Genomic DNA, 18689 nt, shown 5'->3' with positions numbered 1-18689 from the left:
ATATATACCAAGTGCTAAAGCCCTGTATTCTGATTCAGCACTACTACAAGAGACTACCAATTGTTTTTTGCTTTTCTAGGTGACCAACTTACCGCATAGGAAGGTGAAATACCTTGTATTAGATCTTTTTTAATTCACCAAATTTGGTAGCTAACCCTAGTAGTTAGGCATAGATGAAGGGGTTCTCATTTTTTAAGTTGTTTCATCCACTAATTTTCTTTCCTAGGATAGCTCTTCTCTATAATTAAAATACCATGTATCCTCATTTGAATAGTTGGAAAGTATTCAGACTTTTCTAATCTAGTATTACAAGTTAACTAGCAATCTTATCTTTTGGAGTTTTCTATTTTCATTCTTTGAATGATATATTATACTCTGTGCTGGATATTTTTTCTCTCTATATTAATATTTCATGGGAAAAAATCATACTTCTGATTATTTCAATATAAAGGTGTAGACGTCAGGCAGCAAAGAGATGGATTGTTGACACGATATATGAAGGTAAAATCATATTTTGATGTGAAGATTTTTCTGGATGCAATGATTGTTGTTTGCTTAGTCTAATTGATGGCAGGTTAATGGTTCCCAAGCGAATATGGTATTTTACTGCTTGTTTATATAGCTTTTGGTCCAAAATCTATCCAATAATTTTTTTTCGTATGCAGGGTTTTAGTTGAGAAAGGTTAACAATTTCAACTTTTTAAAATGCCAGAGGCTGCAGTTTTTGGTTTCTTCGTCTAAAAATTGCTTTAGTTCTTAGGAGACAGGAGAATGTCAGAAAGTTTATTCAGACGGGCATACAAGCTTACCCCCCCCCCCAAAAAAAAACAAAAAAAAAAGCTCACACACACACGTGCACGCACACTCATATATACTCCTGTTTTTATTCTGAAAGATAACTCTCTTTTCATGTAATATTTAGGAAATTCATGCGCCAATTCTTGGACTTTGGGGAGTTAAGATTGTGGTCGTTGCCATTTTTGTTGCATTTACGTTAGCAAGCATTGTAAGTTGATATGAGATAAGGTGCTCCATTGCTTTTTCTTCACAACTTCTAGAGATATATTCTTCTTTTTATGGTGTGTTTACTTCAACAGGCATTATGCACAAGGATTGAACGCGGTCTAGAGCAAAAGATTGTTCTTCCTAGGGATTCCTACCTTCAGGTTTCAAGGCTTTTTTTTTTTTTTTTTTTTTTTTTTAATTCTCCCCATGCTGGGCAATTTCTTTCTGACAATTGTCTTACCTAACCAACCTTCATTTTTCTTGGCTGCTTCCAGGGTTATTTCAATAACATCTCAGAGTACCTCAGAGTTGGACCACCATTATATTTTGTTGTTAAAGATTATAACTACAGGTCGGTTATTGGTTCACTGGGTTGTTTTAATGTTCTCTCTTTATAAATCATTGTCGATATCTTTTTAAGCAAACTTTGGATTTGTGGTTAAGAAATTTGTTGCAAAAAGGATGAACATGTAACACAAACAGTGAGTGATCAAATTGTTTCTGTTTTCTTATTCATCATAGGTAGGCTAGTTGCAGGAATAAGTAGCGGAATGAGACTAATAGGATAGATCTCAAATCCCACATATATAGGAAAACAGAAAACGGAAGATTAAGCAGAAATCTAGCTGCTAATTGCAATGACCAGGTGCGGATATGGGAGCAGAAAAATTAACACAGGATTTCATTATCTTCTGTGATCATTGATACCCTCTTTCATGCTGAAGATTGGATGTTGAGCTTTCCTAGCTTGCTTTTTAGGTCTCCAAACTTCACCCTAGGTAGGGCTTTAGTGGGTATATCTGCCACTTGCCATTTAGTTGGGGATGTAGAGGTGTCAATAATATCATAGCAAGTTTTTCTTTGCTATAGTTTCAGTCTAGTTCTACTTGTTTGATCCTATGTTGAAGAACATAATTTTTCACAATGTTGATTTGGGTCATGCTCTCCCATAGTACCTTAATTGGTTTGAATAGTGGAGTTATTTGTAAGTTATTAGTTCCCTGGTGATGCCTCTTGTCATTAAAACACTCAATTAAACCAGGTCCTAATTAATTTATAGTTTAGGATCAATCTAGGTCATTACTTCCAAGGAGCAATTATGGTTTTCTCTAGGTAAAAATTTAGGTGATGAAAAATGCAATAAAATAGACCTAAACTAAAATGCAAAATTCTAATTTTAAATGCAAGATACAAAAGTTCTAAAATCTATATGAAAATTAATTTAAACTAAATGAATGCAAATGCAATTTTTGGGGGGATTTTTTTTTAGAAAAAAAATTAAAATGATAAATAAAGGATATTAACCAAAAAGCAAAGAAAATTAACAAGTAAAATTGAGAAGTTTCTCTTCAGGTATGGTAGAGGGAACAACTTAAGATTCACATGGATTTAACCTTCATAACCTTAATTAGTTAATTAGACCAAAAGGAAGTGATAAGAGAGTGGAATTAGTAAGTCTAATTGCCTACTTGAAACAAAAGGAACTCTCAATTTCAAAAAACCTTAAACCATTAGAGAACTCATAATGGTATAAGGTTGGTTAATTAAACTCATTAAAACCCATGACAAATAATTCAAATTAATTCTGAAAATTATGTTTAGGATTATCCAATTAAACAATTAGATAATTTACCAACCCAATTAAACAATCAAGAGGCAAAAGAATCCAAATTTTACAATTCAAATCACATTGATAATTAAATCTATAATGAAAACTCAATTATAAATTCAATTAACAATGCAAAGGTTCATAAACATAAATTCCAACAAGTATCTTAGCACAAATAAAATCCAAATATCGATCTAATCTAAGCATAGAGATGACAATTTAGAACTAAATTGTCTCACAAAAATACAACCCAAAATTATTTAAAACTAAATAATTTCAAGTTCTTGAATTAAAAAGATAAATAGAATATCGCTCTCTTATGATCTTCAAGTGTTAGCCCAAGACTCAAGCCTTCTTCATGATCCTCCCAAGTTGCCTTCCTAACAAGCTTAAGCTGTCGTGAAAATTATCCTTCCTCCTCCAAGGTTGTCAAAAGCCACGGCCATAAAGAATAAAGAATGGAAGATGATGATGATGTGGATAGTAAGTGGATCCTTGCGCAGGGGGAGAGATGAATATGAGAGGAAAACAATAATTCGATTCAAGATGGGCTACGTGACATGAATGAGGGAGTGTGTGGCACTGCGCAAGAATGGAGAAGTGAATAATTCTTTTAACCGAGAGGCATGAGCGTGATCAGTGACTATGGGATCTGAGAAAAGGCATGTCTGGAGGGATTATTTTAATGGGAGAAAAGGAAATTTTTGTGAATCCAAAGCTCAAGCCCATTAGTAATTAATTGACCCACTTAATATCAGCCATTGGATTGTGCTTAAATTCCAAGAAATAATCTTGCACCATTGGATTTCCTATACGCTCTTTCTTGGCCTACAAGAATTTAAGTACATCCATTAATGTAGATTATATTCAAATATAGTATAATCTATATAAAAATTAAATATTAGATATGCACAAAAATTAGGCAAGAAATTGCAAAACTTTCCAAAAATAATCTTTCTAAAAATATGAGACTTGTTTCCAAAGAAATAAGAAAAATTAATTCCAAGTCAAAAATAGGAAATCAAAAAATATTTATATTTTTAATCCAAAATCTCAATTTTTATGAAAAATCCAAAAATCAACCAATTAATCCACTAATGCATAAAAATCCAATTAAGCTCAAAATTATCATTTAAATCCCAAGTTAATATGGGATAAAATATATAAAAATTGGGCTTTATCATTCCCCAAGGTATGTTTTAGCTGCAATCCTTCACAAATACCAACTGATAATGCCATATATACAAGAACTCTGAACATTTTCATATTTGGATGCGAGATCAAGAAGAAAAAGCTCTTAACAGCCATCTTCTCCCGTTGAACCTGTTGAATCTTAAAATGAGAAGAGGTTATATTTTGTTCAGCTCCTCATAAATCCTTACAGTATATAAGTAGGCCTCAAGGGTCCTTTCTGCCTCTGTGCATAATAAAAGGTATTGCACACTTCATAAATACAGGAAACGATCCATGCTCTTTAACAAATTTACAATGATCAATGGAGCTAATTTTCGCACTCTCAATGGAGTTTCATATTTGCAAAAACAGATCATCCCTCATTCAAGCTTGTCCTGTGTTATCTTCAAGAGGATCTTTACATTCAAGCTTGTCATGTGTTATCATCATCCTCTAGAATCATGTAATGAGGGATAGTAGTCACAAACTTTCTACATCCATAAAATTTGAAATTGCACGCATCTGATTAGCGCAAGATATGACCTTTCCTTCTTGGGATAACTTCACTTTGGTTATCCTTGCCTAGACTTGTATTGGAGGTATTTTCTTGCTTGAGAGATGCATATGCTGTGAAACGTATTTTCTTTAGCTACAATATTTTAAATTTAAAAATATATCCTATCCTATATGACAAACTAGATAAGATTATAACTAACGGGCAATACTCAACTATTCTAACGTTGGGTCACTAGTTATCATATATCATCTTCTTGCTTTGATGGCTTTCCTGCGTATCCCTTCTGCAGCTTGGAATCCACACATACAAACCAGCTATGCTCTATTAGCCATTGTGATTCAAACTCTCTATTGAACGAGGTAATTCAATGCTCTAGTGGTGCTTTATCATTTGTGTTGGTGTCAATTTGTCCATTTCGTTAATGGTAATTGTTGTACCCGTGGGGATAACAAGAAGGTTGTGAATCATTCACTACGTGACAAACGCATAATTAATCCTACACCACACGCTCCTAGAACAGAACACCATAGATTTGCTAATTCGAGAGGTTGGCTCTCCATCCAAAACCATGCTTAAACTTCTCTCTCCCTCTTCACACTCTCAGCTAGGCTCTTTATACACCCACTCCCAACTTTTTAACTGCTCCCTCCTACCCTTCATCATTACACCCTTATTTTGCTCCCTCACTTTTCTATCATTTTGTATATTAACATCTGTGGTTCCTTCTGGACCAATAGTCCCCTATTTTCTACCATTTTGCCACTCACTCATGCCTCCTTATGTGTGTTTCAGTGGTCGTAGTAGGCTGAAACCTATCACCCTTTCATCAGACTCTGTATACTCCTATTGGTTTCCCTAATAAAGCTATCTTTGATCTGGAATGTTGAAGCCCCTGAACTATAACTTTGATGTTAGGCGTTACTTCTTCCTTGTGTTTTCATCTCTTCAAAGTGATTCTATCTTCTAAAAGTCTGTTCTATCTTGCTGGAAAGCATTAAGAATATGAGATTTTGTATGTGTAAATGGAATTGTATATTTTGTCTTTAAAATTGCAGATATCTAGGGCATCTTTGGTACCAGAATCAAGTTACATTGCCAAACCTGCTGCCTCATGGCTTGATGATTTCCTTGTATGGCTATCACCAGAAGCTTTTGGTTGCTGTAGAAAATTTAGAAACGGCTCTTATTGCCCTCCTGATGATCAGGTCTGTGCTTTTACGTCTGCCCGTCTAATTTTCTATGCAACCTCGCTGCTTATTATTCTCTCATAATTTTTGGACTTTAATCAACACACAAAAATGTACATATACATAGTGCAATATTGTGATTCCTTGCCCTTGTCATCCTTTATCTCCTCTATTTGTGCTATAATTGGTGGGGCAATCAAGATTTCAGTTTGATATTGGTTTATTTAGCATCAGATGCCCTTCCTCATTGCTAAAATAGAGAATTTTTTTTCCTCTCAGCCACCTTGCTGTTCACCAGATGAAGGCCCGTGTGGGTTTGGTGGAGTGTGCAAAGACTGTACTACTGTAATGCCCAGTTTACCCTTTGCATCTTGGAAATGATTGAGAAGGCTGCTTGCAAAGAATTTTAATTGTAAATTAAAGTAGTGCAATAGCGAAAAGACTAACAGTTTTCATTCATTACTAGTGTTTCCGCCACTCAGATTTGGTTAATGACCGTCCGACTACTGCACAATTCAGAGAAAAGCTTCCATGGTTTCTTGATGCGTTGCCATCAGCTGACTGTGCAAAGGGTGGTCATGGGGCCTATACCAATAGTGTGGATCTAAAGGGTTTGAAAAACACCTCTCTCTCTGTGATTTCCTTTCTTGTAATTTTTTATTTATAATGGATTACTTCCCTACTATTTTTAACTTGCTTATGACCTATTCTTAGGTTATCAAAGTGGTGTCATACGGGCATCTGAGTTTCGTACATATCACACGCCACTTAACAGACAGGTATGCAGTGTCTTAATTCGTAATTTTATTGCATTCAGGACAATTTTCGCTCTAATCTTGCTGCACATCTTGTTAGGGTGATTATGTGAATGCAATGCGAGCTGCACGGGATTTTTCCAAAAAAATTTCTGATTCTTTAGAGGTCAGAACACTCATTGCAGGATGCATTTTTCCTTGTGTTCCTTATGATAGAACATCGCCTTATGCAACAATGTTAGCTTTTAGGGAACTCTCTCCTCTGCGTTCTTTATCATAGAACATAGCCTTGTGATAAAAATGATGGGCAACATGATTATTAATGATTACTTTGTTAGAACATAGCCATGTGCATGCCCATATATTAAGATTGATTTGTTACTATGTTGTGCATTAATTATACTGGATTAAAACTGAATATGTTATTTGCTTACACTTGTAATCTTTTGTCTATTGTTCTACTTGGAAGTGGTTTCTCTGGATTTCTTGAGTTTTGAACCTGAGGGGGACCAAGATACTCTGGGATGCCTCGTCCTATACTAAGCAGCATGAGTTGCTCTATGGAACCTAAGTATGTTAGTAAAGTTTCACTAAGAATAGACATTGAGATGTTGGCTCCCCCAAGGTGGTCGTTTGGTGGAGACCATGGTAGTATGGGATGTCTAGCCCCACATTTAGCATAAGTGTTCCCATTACAATAGGTTTTTGAAGAGGGTTCATCACTCTACTTAGACATTTTCAAAGGCTCACATTCCATACACCGTAAATGGAGACAGCAACTTGTTTCTGCAAACCAAAAGTTTGTCATGATTTGAAGAAAGAACTTTTATAGCCAGCAGCATATGCTATTTCTGCCTCCACTAAATATCAGAAGGATCATGAATGCCCATAAGGGAAGAAGTGGCAAATTCACCCTATCCTTCTTGAAATTTGTTTATTTGGCGTAAACTTGAATGATTCTATTCTTTGTTTCATCTAGTCATGATATGAGAGGTGGGAATCTGTTCAACTGGAGAGATTTCATGTTATTTCTACTCAGGATATCTACTATCTTTTCTCTCTTCTAATTCTTCTCTTTCATCACGTCTGCTAATGTTTCTTATTTTATAGATTATACTTCTATTAAATTTTCTAGTTAATGATCATCCTTCTCTAATGCAGATGGATATATTTCCATACTCGGTGTTCTATATCTTCTTTGAACAGTATCTGGATATTTGGAAGATAGCCCTGATCAACATTACTATAGCACTTGGTTGTTATTCTTCCTTTCTCATTGACATGAACTATTAAATTATTGCTTTTGTGAGCCTGGGAGATCTCTAACTCTGGATGATATAACAGGTGCTGTTTTTGTTGTATGTCTGGTTATTACTTCCAGGTAGTGTTCCATTCAAATATAGCATTGTGTGGTAATGATAGTTTGGAGAATTGTTATTATTATCGAGACTAAATTGTGATCTGCTTTTCCTTTTCTGTCTCTGATTTTTTCCCAAATGCAGCTTGTGGAGTTCAGCGATCATATTAGTTGTTCTGATCATGATAATTGTGGACCTCATGGTATATTTCATCTTTGTGGTTAATTTTGCTACATCTTTTGAATCGCTTTACTCTTTCATTTTCCCTTTCCCGTCCATTTTTCTTTCTTTTTTCCACACGTACTCCATTTCACAATCTTTGCTGTGTACTTATTCCTTGTCTAATTTGATGCCAAAATAATTTTTAAAAAAGAAAGATAAGATGAAATAACACTTATTACCTTTGCTGAATCCTGCAGGGTGTGATGGCAATTCTGGATATTCAACTAAATGCAGTTTCTGTTGTAAACATTATTATGTCAATAGGGATTGCTGTTGAGTTTTGTGTTCATATAGCACATGCATTTATGGTTAGTATAATTATTTATCTTGTTATTTGAGGTGTATTCTCCATCAGTATGATTATAATTTGTCATAGCTGAGCGTTCTAATGCCCTGCCTTGTCTTGTTAAAGTGTGGTTTTTGAGATCATTATTATTCTTGCAATTCTAATTCTTTCTTGCCCAAAAAAATTCTAGTCTTTAAGCCATGAGGAAAATTCAAAGCAATCTTACCGCTGGCAACTTGCAGATATGCTTTTTGCTGAGTTTTTTATGTGGCTTCTATTTACCCAGGTATGCTCTGGGGATAAGAATCAACGAGCAAAGACAGCACTGTGTACCATGGGTGCTTCTGTATTCAGGTTTATTCTTTGGTGTTTTGATAACATTTTAAGCCCAAATTGTGATTTAATAGCAAGCATGTGTGAAATAAACAAGTGGACAGACACTCTTGCCTCCATTGGCTCACAGCTGATGGCAGAATGAGAGTGCAAAATTGGGTTCATTCAAGTCAAGTCATTAACAATGACGCACAAAGGTGTCATAGTAGTCATTAACGTTTAGATTGCGCTGTCAAAAATCATGTAATGAACCTTCAATAGTCAAGATTGCAACTTTATTCTTCATGAAAGAAAATATCTTCTTTGCCACTTCCTAGATCTCATTAGCCATGGGGTATGGCATAATGTTCACTCCAATTTTTGTGACCGTTGAATTTATGAGCCACCTCTGCATTATACCATCATCAGCCTCGTAATCACTAAATTTTGGATAATTAGGGTTGGGTTTTGTAAGTTCAGTGGTGAGCAGTTCATACTTCCACTCTAATGAACAGCCCCACACTCACTGAACATTGTTGGTAGTTTTGACAGCTCAAGCATTGTGAGATGATGAGAATAGGACTAGGTTCGCTCAGCGGCACTTGAGAGACAGATGCTTGATTTCACTTGAGAGACAGATGCTTGATTTCTTGACGGAGGACGATGAGTAATCTCTGTCAAGGAGCCCTGTCCCTCTTGGCCATCGGCTCTCAGAGAGCAGTCAAATTGAATCATTGTTGATCAAGTCCAACACTCTAGTACAGTGAGCAAGTGACTATTGCTTCCACTGGCTCAATTTCATTATTGACGGCAGAATAAGAGTACAAAATAGGGTTTTGCTCTGGCTAGGATGCATCTGTAACATTAGGGATATTGAAAATAAAATGAGAACGACTAACTTTCTAAAGACAGTAAGGGATACCTAAGGATAATGGACAGTGACAAAAATTATTACCCTGTGATTTTTGGAGATAGAGGAAAATCATCCCATTTCTTCTAAAAGTTGACATTTTGAACCTGGTTTATAAAAATCATGTACATGATTCCTTTTGGATGAAAAAGAAGACGACAACAACAATGATGAAGTCTTACCCCACATCAATGCCATTATGCTCTACCAGCGACTGGATTTTTAGATAGATTGTTAGCTAAAAGATCTCATTCAATAACTTGATTGAGTAATCTCTTTGTCTTTCCTCTACACCTTTTCAAAGGACTCTATACGGCATGATTAACCCTCCCCACTGTCACATCCAATGGGTTTCTTTGAATGTGTCCAAACCACCTCAAATAAATTTCTACTATTTTTTCTTCAATAGACGTCACTCTAACTTTTTCACGCACATGTTCAGTACAAATTTTCTCTTTTTTTTCTTTTTTTTTTTTGTATATGACCACACATCCACCTCAGCATATGCTCATGTTGTCCCTTTGAACCAACATTCACTACAGTATAACATTGGTGGCCTGTGATATAACTTCCCTTTTATCCTTTGAGGTATTTTGCAATCACAAATAACTTCAGTAGCTTTAAGACACTTGGACAAATTCAAGTCATGAATGTAACAATCATTTGGGCTCCCGTTCTAGCCACACCAGCGGATATGTCAAGTGACCATTAGTTTTTGCCCTCACGTTAGGTCATAGACGTTAACCATGTCCAACTTGCTTGTCTTAAAAGTCCCTTGGTAAGAATGTCAGCAATTTGTCATTGGGTTGGGTCCCACATTATGCCTTTTAGTTATTGGTTTAACTTCTCTTCTAATTGCAAATTAAAGTTATTTTACATTAAGTGTGTTTAGTTTCATTTTACTGCATCCTCAGAATTGGCGCAGATCCTGCTGCTACAAATTCTGGATCTTAATTTCTGTGCCAATAAACATTTTTCTCCGTTTTTATATTGGCAGTGGAATCACTCTTACAAAATTAGTTGGAGTTCTTGTCCTTTGCTTCTCAAGATCAGAAATATTCGTGGTATGTGATATCTCCATTGGCTGTTGACACTTATTTTCTGCTCGGGAACGATAAACTAGTTTTAGTTGGCATTGGCTTATTATTATTACTGAAACAACACATTTTCTGGTTTTTATAGGTATATTACTTCCAGATGTATCTGGCCTTGGTTGTCATTGGCTTCTTACACGGGCTTGTGTTTCTACCAGTAAGTGTGCATAATCTCCTCTTGCTCTGCTCCTTATGGTAGATCTTGATTGCCTTCAAGCAAAAGGTTTTGGTCCTTTTCCATTTTGCGGGTTTTGCTGGTCATATATGTTATTGATACAACAGATATGAGATTTTGCCTTCGGTTTTTGAATAACTAGTTCGCAAGTCAATGATGAAATGCTTTTATGTTTGATCTTTGTATTACTAACCATACATGGTGGAAAGGTCAAGTTACCTTGCCTGTCTTCGGAGGATAGTTCTTTATCGTTGCTTTATTTTATGTATAATATAATTGAGGCAAGCATTCCCGTAGCAATTTTAAACCCTGCCTGCCTTTTCCCAGGTAGCATTGAGTTTATTTGGCCCTCCGTCCAAGTACACAATCACTAAGGAGCAACTGGAAGACATTCCCCCCACCCCTTCTGAACCGACTCTTTCAGGTTGAATTTAGATTTTAGGGTCTGCAACTTGTGTCCTGCTAATTGCATCTTTACTGATCAAGAAAATTTGTTCTAAGGATTATGATTAGCTTCTCTCTCACTGTAGTTCCATGTATATGATGTCAGAGCAATTCTGTGTGGTTTTGGTAGTTTTGACCATCACAAATACTATGCCATATGCTTAATTCAGTTTTTATTTAAATAAAGCGCACCTATTAAATATCTTGATAGATATATGCTTTTCATTAGCAGCAGAGGCACCATTTTGGCCCTTGTGCGTTTAGCTTTAGATTGAGACTCTATCACTATTTTGAGCACACGAAGCAAGGATTTCCTTGGACCTCTAAATCTAAGTAACATAGAAAGTATATCGAAAACTTGTGATGATTGCGATGATAGTAATCGTTGGTTCTATGTCAAGTTTTCTAATTTTATTTTTTGGTAGGTGGAGGTAGAAGCATGAGATTGAAAGATTCGGAGTTGCAGAACATAAAAACTAAAAGGGTTTGATAGAAATTAGGTTAAAGATGTGTGTGTGTGATTTCTTTCAAATTTAACTAGCATAGAACGTGCTCATCTTTAAAAGTTTAAAAATAACACCCTCAGTTTTCCGATACTGACCATTAAATCTCTACTGGTAAATGATGAATAAGTTTAATGGAACCTGAATCGCATTAGATTATTTAAATGATTTGGCAATGGATTGTTTTTAATTTTTATTAATTTATCCTAAATTAAAATTAAAAACTTCATTAGAAGAACAGTTTTTTTATTTTACCAATAATGATTCCCAATTGCTAATTTCGTAGTCTCCATGGCATCATCTTAAACTCCATGGCATCATCTTAAACTTTCAAATTTTAAAAGCGAGAGGTTATGCGCAATTGAATTAAAGTTGAGTTGATACAATTTTTTTTAAAAAAAAAAAAAATCGTTCCGGTTAAGGGGGTTATGTGCATTTTAGTTTAGAAATTATTTATCATAGTTTCAATGATAAAATGCTACGAAGAAAGAACCAGAATTTTTTTTTAATTATTATGAAACAGTTAATAAAATATTAAATTAGTTTACCGTTAAAATATTATGCTAAAGAATTATGAAAAATCATGACACTGTTATTTATACAAAACAATTTTTTCTTTTCTCCAGACGCGTTCGAAAAGCAATTTATAAATAAGCTTTTACATTTTCAGTTTTAGGTATAAATTTATTAAACCCATGATCGACAAAGTTTATCATCAACAGAATAAAAGACAACTTTAAGGTGGTGTTAGATTACTTTGAAAAGCACTTTAAAAGTCAAAATAAAACTTTTTTCATATATTTATTTCTAAGAAAAAAAACACTTAAAATCATGTTTGGTTTTCAATGAAATAGCCCCCTAAAACTAAAAGCCTAAAACTACAGCTGAATAATACAACGATTGACATGAATTTTTTAAAAACCAATCAAATTCAAATTTCACAATCGTTACAAACCAAAACTAATCAAAATTCAAAATAAAGACTAAAAACCAAAATTTATTTAAAATATAATATCTTAGAATGGGTTTAACCTTATGAAAAAAAGGTAACCTAAATGTGTGATAATCCTTCAATACCCTACCAGATAAGAAATTGATTCAAATATACTTTAATAACTTAACAGTGGGTTTAAATTAAAAAAAGAAAGTAACTTAAACATGTGATAAATGACCCAAAAAAATCAATTTTGCCTGATAAAATGGATTTGGAATTGAGAAATCGATTTTGAACAATAAAATCTAATTCAAAATATTTGAACTAGAAGTGTAGAATTTATGTTAGAATTTTAATAAGTATATTTTATGTTACAACAAATTACAGAGCATAATATGCTGTAACAAGAAAATTCAATATGCAAAAAAATGGTATGATTGAATATACTTTGATGGTAAATGACAAGTTATGCTAGAGTTTTAACCAATAAACTTTATATTGTAAAAAGTAAAGATTGAATAAGCAAATGGTATGGCTGACAAGTTCCCTTAGAGAATTGACAAGTACACATGGCTAAATTGACATGTAGTTTTAGCAAGAGCACCTTATGTTAAAAAAGATAAAATATGTAAATGGTATGCTTGACAAGTTTTCATAGAGAATTCACAAGTGCACATAGCTAAATTGTTTAGAGTTTGAACAAATACACTTTATATTGTGAGAAGTAGTAACGAAGATTGAATATGTAAAAGGTATGATTAATAAGTTCACATAAAGAATTGACAAGCATACATAGCTAAATTCTTGTTGCAACAAACAAGTAGTTTGGAAGCCAAATTTATTGCATGTATAATTTTTTGCATTGTATGATTAAATGGGTTTGATAAATTGGTTGTCATAAATATTTTAATGAGCAAGGGGTAGCCACCTTGTCGAAGCATTTATTCTCTAGCGACCGACGGTGCTCTGACAATCGTGCTTTGATGGGCGACGACGAAAGCTTTGGCAGTGGGTGAGTTTTTTGGTCATTTATCATTAAAGTATAATTTCATTTTGTACTTTAATACTTTATTAAAATGTCAAAATTTCTTCGCACTAATTGGAAATCAAGTGGCTTTTAAGAGGCACTATAAAATTCTCCCTGAACATTAGAACCCTTCCTAGCTGCCTGAAAAGAAATGCCCATTTCCCAAAACTCCACCTTGGAATGGGAACCTTGAAATAGAACCAAAATTCATAAATACCTAATGCATCATTACATGCCTTGCCTCTTCCTAGAACCCCTTAAAATAATCTGCCACCCATTTCACCCAATTCACAAAGCAATCTACTTGCACTGCAAGACTATTGATGTCCTTATTCTCAATAGAATCTCCCCATTCCACTACATTCTAGTAAAATTTAAACTCTCAATCGATCATAATAATGACCTTTGTTGGTTCAGACTCTTCATTGTGTATTAACGTAAGATTCTTGAAAAAACCATATACAATATAAGGTCCAACAAATATGTTCCTCAACACATAGCAGACTACTTCCAGTGGTATTCAAAATCCACTCCTCAATTTGAAAATCATACAAGGAAGTAAACCTCAAACCCAGGGAGGGGCAAAACCAAATGGCTCATACCTATTGGCACTGAAAGAATAAGTGATGCCTTAACCTTCGATTGACAAAACAATGTGTTTTTAAGGCCATACAGTGCTGCCTCAAGTTGACTTTAGTTGGCAAAGCATCATGAAGATGCCTCTACATGAACAAAAGCACACAATGAATAAAATTCAATTTGCCCAACTTATGCCAAAAATCGTCAAAACCCATGTTTAAACAAGATGTATATGGGCTAATTTTTTATCAGGTTAAGGTTTAATTTAGCTCTAGAAGTTGGTTTTGAATATGAAAACCATTTATTGGTCTCTTAACCTAAGTAAATCTATTAACTCAATTCGGTTATTTCTCTCTATTCTTTCACGAATTATCTTATTACTCATAAATCAGGTGGATTCATTTTTTGAAAAAACTATTCAAGAAATAAATGATCTTTTAATTTTTTGTCCAAGGGTTATAAGTATCTGAAAGTTTTTTCAGGAGTAATATCATCTCAAGAAGAGTTAACATAGGAGCAATTAGTGTTGCCCTAAGATCCTTTTTTATGTCCCTCAATTGCAATATACTTTCTTGAATGACTACACTTCCCACCAATCTTATTTATTCTGCTGAATATAGAAAAAGGGAGTCCTCAAAATTTTATCAACAAAATCATCATATAATAACTTGACTAACCATTCCTCCCAACACCCTTGTTGCTAAAGAGGTTAACTTGAGAGCCATTACCCACTAACCAATGAAGGCTATTTAAAATCATATCTTCAACACTTAGTATCTTTCCAAACCAAAGACTAACAACATATGTTTTAAAGATGACTCCCTCTTCATTATGAGACAAATATTGTTATACTTGGGGAAGGGTGTTAATGCCAACAACAAAAAGTAAAGTCAGTATTACTTGGGCTTTGTCACCCTGGTTTTACAAGCAAGCAATTAATAATAGAAGTTTTTGACCATCAGTCATGATTATATCGTTACTCAATGTTGTGAACATTAATTCTACCAATAAGGCAACTTCATGCAATAATGTGAACATTAATTCGATTTTTCTCATTTAATTAAATTATGCTCAATAAATATGGTTCCATTTTCTAACGATGTCGTTGTCAAGCCCAATCTCTATTGAAAGAGCCTTGGCATCTTCATATAACTTTGTGAATTTTAGGTCACTTATGACCACATCAATGCAAATTATATGCTTGCATAAAGATCAAACTTTTTGTGTGCTTTGATGGTACTTTGTCTGTATCATTTTTGCATGAGAATATCTAACAATTCCCTAAGTAGCCTGCTATTAAGAATCTCAATGGCGAGAAACAGTAAACAAGAGCAATAGAGGGTTCTGTGTGACACTTATGAATGATATTCAGATAGCCATTGAGATGAAGCCTCTTAAGATAGTAGGGCATTCATGACCCCACAAAAAAAAAAAGATGGTGTGGCATTCATTTTCCTTTCTTGAAATCAATTAGATAATCATTAATTGCTACAGTCGTGGGTAAATCCTATATATCATAAATTGCAACAAGACAAGTACTAGATCTACGTCCAATATATATATAAACATGTACGTGTGTACATATATTATGGGGACTTGCTTAGGAAGACTTATGTTTGATGAGTTCTGTACTTAAGGTTGTCATCAAGGCAATATGACATTGACAAGGTTATTGAAGCCTCCACTTGTCGTCAAACCTCTTTGAGATTGTTTTCATTTCTAAATATGATGAGAGTTAATTATCAATAGTTTAAGTCAGTTGTAACATGTCCATAGCTTGAACATTAGCTTAACTGAAAGCCAAGTTTATAACATGTATAAAATCCATATTTTTAGAGTATGAAAAGAATAGAACACAAAAGACAAAGCAATAATGTGACTAAAAGCGTTGTAGCATTCTTATTGATTTGTGGATAGTAACAACACAAGTATATATATATCATAAAGTTCTTGAATGATTCTTTAGGCCTGAGTTGTGTAAAAAAATATCTCCTAGTGTCTATCAATATAGGTATAGTTGAGCTCTTGTTATAAGTGTCTGGGCTTTGATCTATCCTTATTTATTATTGGACTTTTAATAGTATTAACATTTCCCTACAAGTCTAAAGGTAATGGCTTTACATTTGGACTCGATCTAGTCCAATGAAAGTGATTAGTGATGTTTTGCGAGACTATCCACATGTTGATCTAACTGTTTTTTATGCAACTCATTTGCACACAAAGTGGTAGTCCAAAGCTACGTGTTTTGCTCTAGAATGAAGAACAAGATTAGCAGTAAGATAAGTGGCACCCAAGTTGTCACAATATAACATAAGAGCTTCTAGTCGATGAATATGTAATTCGCCAAGTAGGTTTTGTACTCAAACAATTTCACTAGTGGCATTTGCAAGAGATTTATACTCAGCCTCAGTAGTTGATCTAGAGACAATGAGACATTTCTTGGAGCTCCATGATATGAAATTGGGGCCAAAAAAGACAACAAAACCGGCAATGGATGTAAGATCAATTGGACATCCTCCCTAGTCAGGATCAAAATAGCCTTCAAGAGTATTTGGTGTCAAAGAAGCAATAGCAAAAATAAATTGAGATGAGAAGACTTTTTGATATGAAGACCATAATTGAAAGTACTGTAGAGATGGTGAAGGATGTGTTTAACAGCCATCCAATGATTTTCCTTAGGGTTATGCATGAATTGACAAACATAATTCACAGTAAAGGACAAGTCAGGACGTGTGAAGGACAAATACTAGAGGCTATTAACTATGCTGCTATACAAAGTATGATCAGAAAAATTTGGTCTAGTGTTTGTGAGTTTGGTCTTTACTTCCATAAGAGAAGATATGGAGTATGTGTTTAGCATATTTGTGGATTTTAACAAGTCTAAAATATATTTCCCTTGTGACAGTACAATAACATCAGAGATTCTGTGAATTTCAACACCAAGGAAATATTGCAAAGGACCTAAATCTTTAATTGGAAAATTGAAACTAAATGTTTGAAGAAGCTCATTTACATCAACATCAGAAGAGCTAGCTATGATGATATCATCAACATAGATGAGCACATACATTTGATATTTGGATGAATTGAAGATTGAAAAAGATGGATTAAAGTTAGAGGCACACAAGCCAAGCTGAATAAGTCGAGAATTGAGATAGGAAAACCATGCTCTAGGAGCCTGTTTGAGACCATAGAGAGATCGATTCAACTTGCACACATAATCTGGGTACTCTGGGTGAATAAATCCTTAAGGCTGAGTCACGTAGACATCTTCATCAAGAAAACCATAAAGGAAAGCATTCTAAATATCAATTTGGCACAGAGACCAATTTCAAGAGACAACAATAAAGAGAAGTAACCTAACTGTAACTAATTTGACAACCGGGAGAATGGTTCAGAGTAATCAATACCAGCTTGCTGATGAAAGCCCTTTGTAATGAGTCTAGCTTTAGGATGATCAATGTCACCTGCTAGAGTATATTTAACTGGAAAATCGACTTACATTCGATCAGGTCCTGAGTAGCAGTACGAGGAATGAGACTCTATATACTTGTATCAAGAAGTATTTGAAATTCTTCACTCATCGCCTTTCTCTATTTAGGAGATTTGAGTACTTTAGAGACCAAGCTACGCACATGAACTAAGGACGCCATAGCTGTTAAGGCTTGTGGGGGCGGCCAAGGGATGGTGTCATCTATAAATTGTTTGGGTTTAGAGATTTGTGCTTAAAATCGCGTAACCATGGTATGAATGGAAGTTGTATGATTTGGATGAATCAATGTAGAAGGTACAAAGGGAGATAAAGATGCTGAGGAAATTAGCATTTTAGAGGAGGTAGAGGTTAGTGATGATGTGTCGATGGGCAAGCCCAGATCTAAAAGATGCGTGTCACATGCTAGAGAGTGTGTGAGAGTAATGTGAGTTTGCTGTTGTATTAGGCTAGGAATAGTGGGTGGTCGAGTTGGGTTTGGGTTTGTAATAAAAGGAATAAGAGTGAGTTGTTTATGATTGGGTTGAGGTGTTTTGTTAAGCTTTGAGAAGGAAAAATGGGCTTCATAAAAAATGACATACTTGAAGATGTATATTCGGCCAGTTTAAGGATTTAAATAAGATGGATCTGGGTCCAAGTTTGTTGTGATTGTAAAGGCAAAGGTTGGGCCAGCAAGCAAATCCAAGGACTTTGAGAAATTTGTAATTTGGCTTTTGGTGAAAAATCTTTTGGAAAGGACTGATGTTGTTGAGTACCGAGTTAGGACTACGATTAAGTAGGTAGGTGGCTGTAGAGAAGGCATAAGACTAGTAAGTTTAAGGTGTGTGTGAGTATGACAAAACCAGTTTTAACAATGTTGTAATGGTGGCACTCGACAATTCCATTTTGGTGTGTGGGGGGCCATAAGGTGCGACAATGAGTATCAAAAGATAAGAGAACTTCCTTAAATAGATGAAACTCTCCTCCCTAATCAAATTAAAAAAGATTTGATTTTACGATTAAGCATATTTTCAACTATAGTTTTGAAAGAGAGAAAAGTATCAAGAACTTGATCTTTAGTTTTAAGTGGAAACAACCATATATATCTAGAAAAGTCATCTACAAAGCAA

At 34.6% G+C, this 18689-nt stretch overlaps 1 protein-coding gene across 1 annotated transcript in view; it reads left to right on the top strand.

Moving 5' to 3' along the window:
• LOC114725742 (NPC intracellular cholesterol transporter 1-like) overlaps window positions 1-11261 on the top strand; it is a 50234-nt gene extending 38973 nt beyond the window's left edge. Inside the window, 18 exon segments of the mRNA XM_028912306.1 lie at window positions 452-501; window positions 923-1006; window positions 1098-1166; window positions 1281-1357; window positions 4594-4663; window positions 5360-5509; window positions 5771-5836; window positions 5958-6102; window positions 6206-6270; window positions 6347-6412; window positions 7408-7501; window positions 7591-7627; window positions 7749-7806; window positions 8024-8134; window positions 8399-8466; window positions 10332-10398; window positions 10517-10585; window positions 10931-11261. Of these exon segments, the coding sequence (XP_028768139.1) occupies window positions 452-501; window positions 923-1006; window positions 1098-1166; window positions 1281-1357; window positions 4594-4663; window positions 5360-5509; window positions 5771-5836; window positions 5958-6102; window positions 6206-6270; window positions 6347-6412; window positions 7408-7501; window positions 7591-7627; window positions 7749-7806; window positions 8024-8134; window positions 8399-8466; window positions 10332-10398; window positions 10517-10585; window positions 10931-11032 (1448 nt within the window). The 3' untranslated portion in view covers window positions 11033-11261.
• The last annotated feature ends 7428 nt before the right edge of the window (window positions 11262-18689 follow it).

The sequence above is a fragment of the Neltuma alba genome, unplaced genomic scaffold (assembly GCF_004799145.2).
Source record: "Neltuma alba isolate B1F8T4 unplaced genomic scaffold, ASM479914v2 tig00012263_pilon, whole genome shotgun sequence".
Taxonomy (NCBI): Eukaryota; Viridiplantae; Streptophyta; class Magnoliopsida; order Fabales; family Fabaceae; genus Neltuma; species Neltuma alba.
The sequence above is the reverse complement of the archived record's forward strand: the minus strand, read 5'-3'. Positions and strand labels throughout refer to the sequence as shown.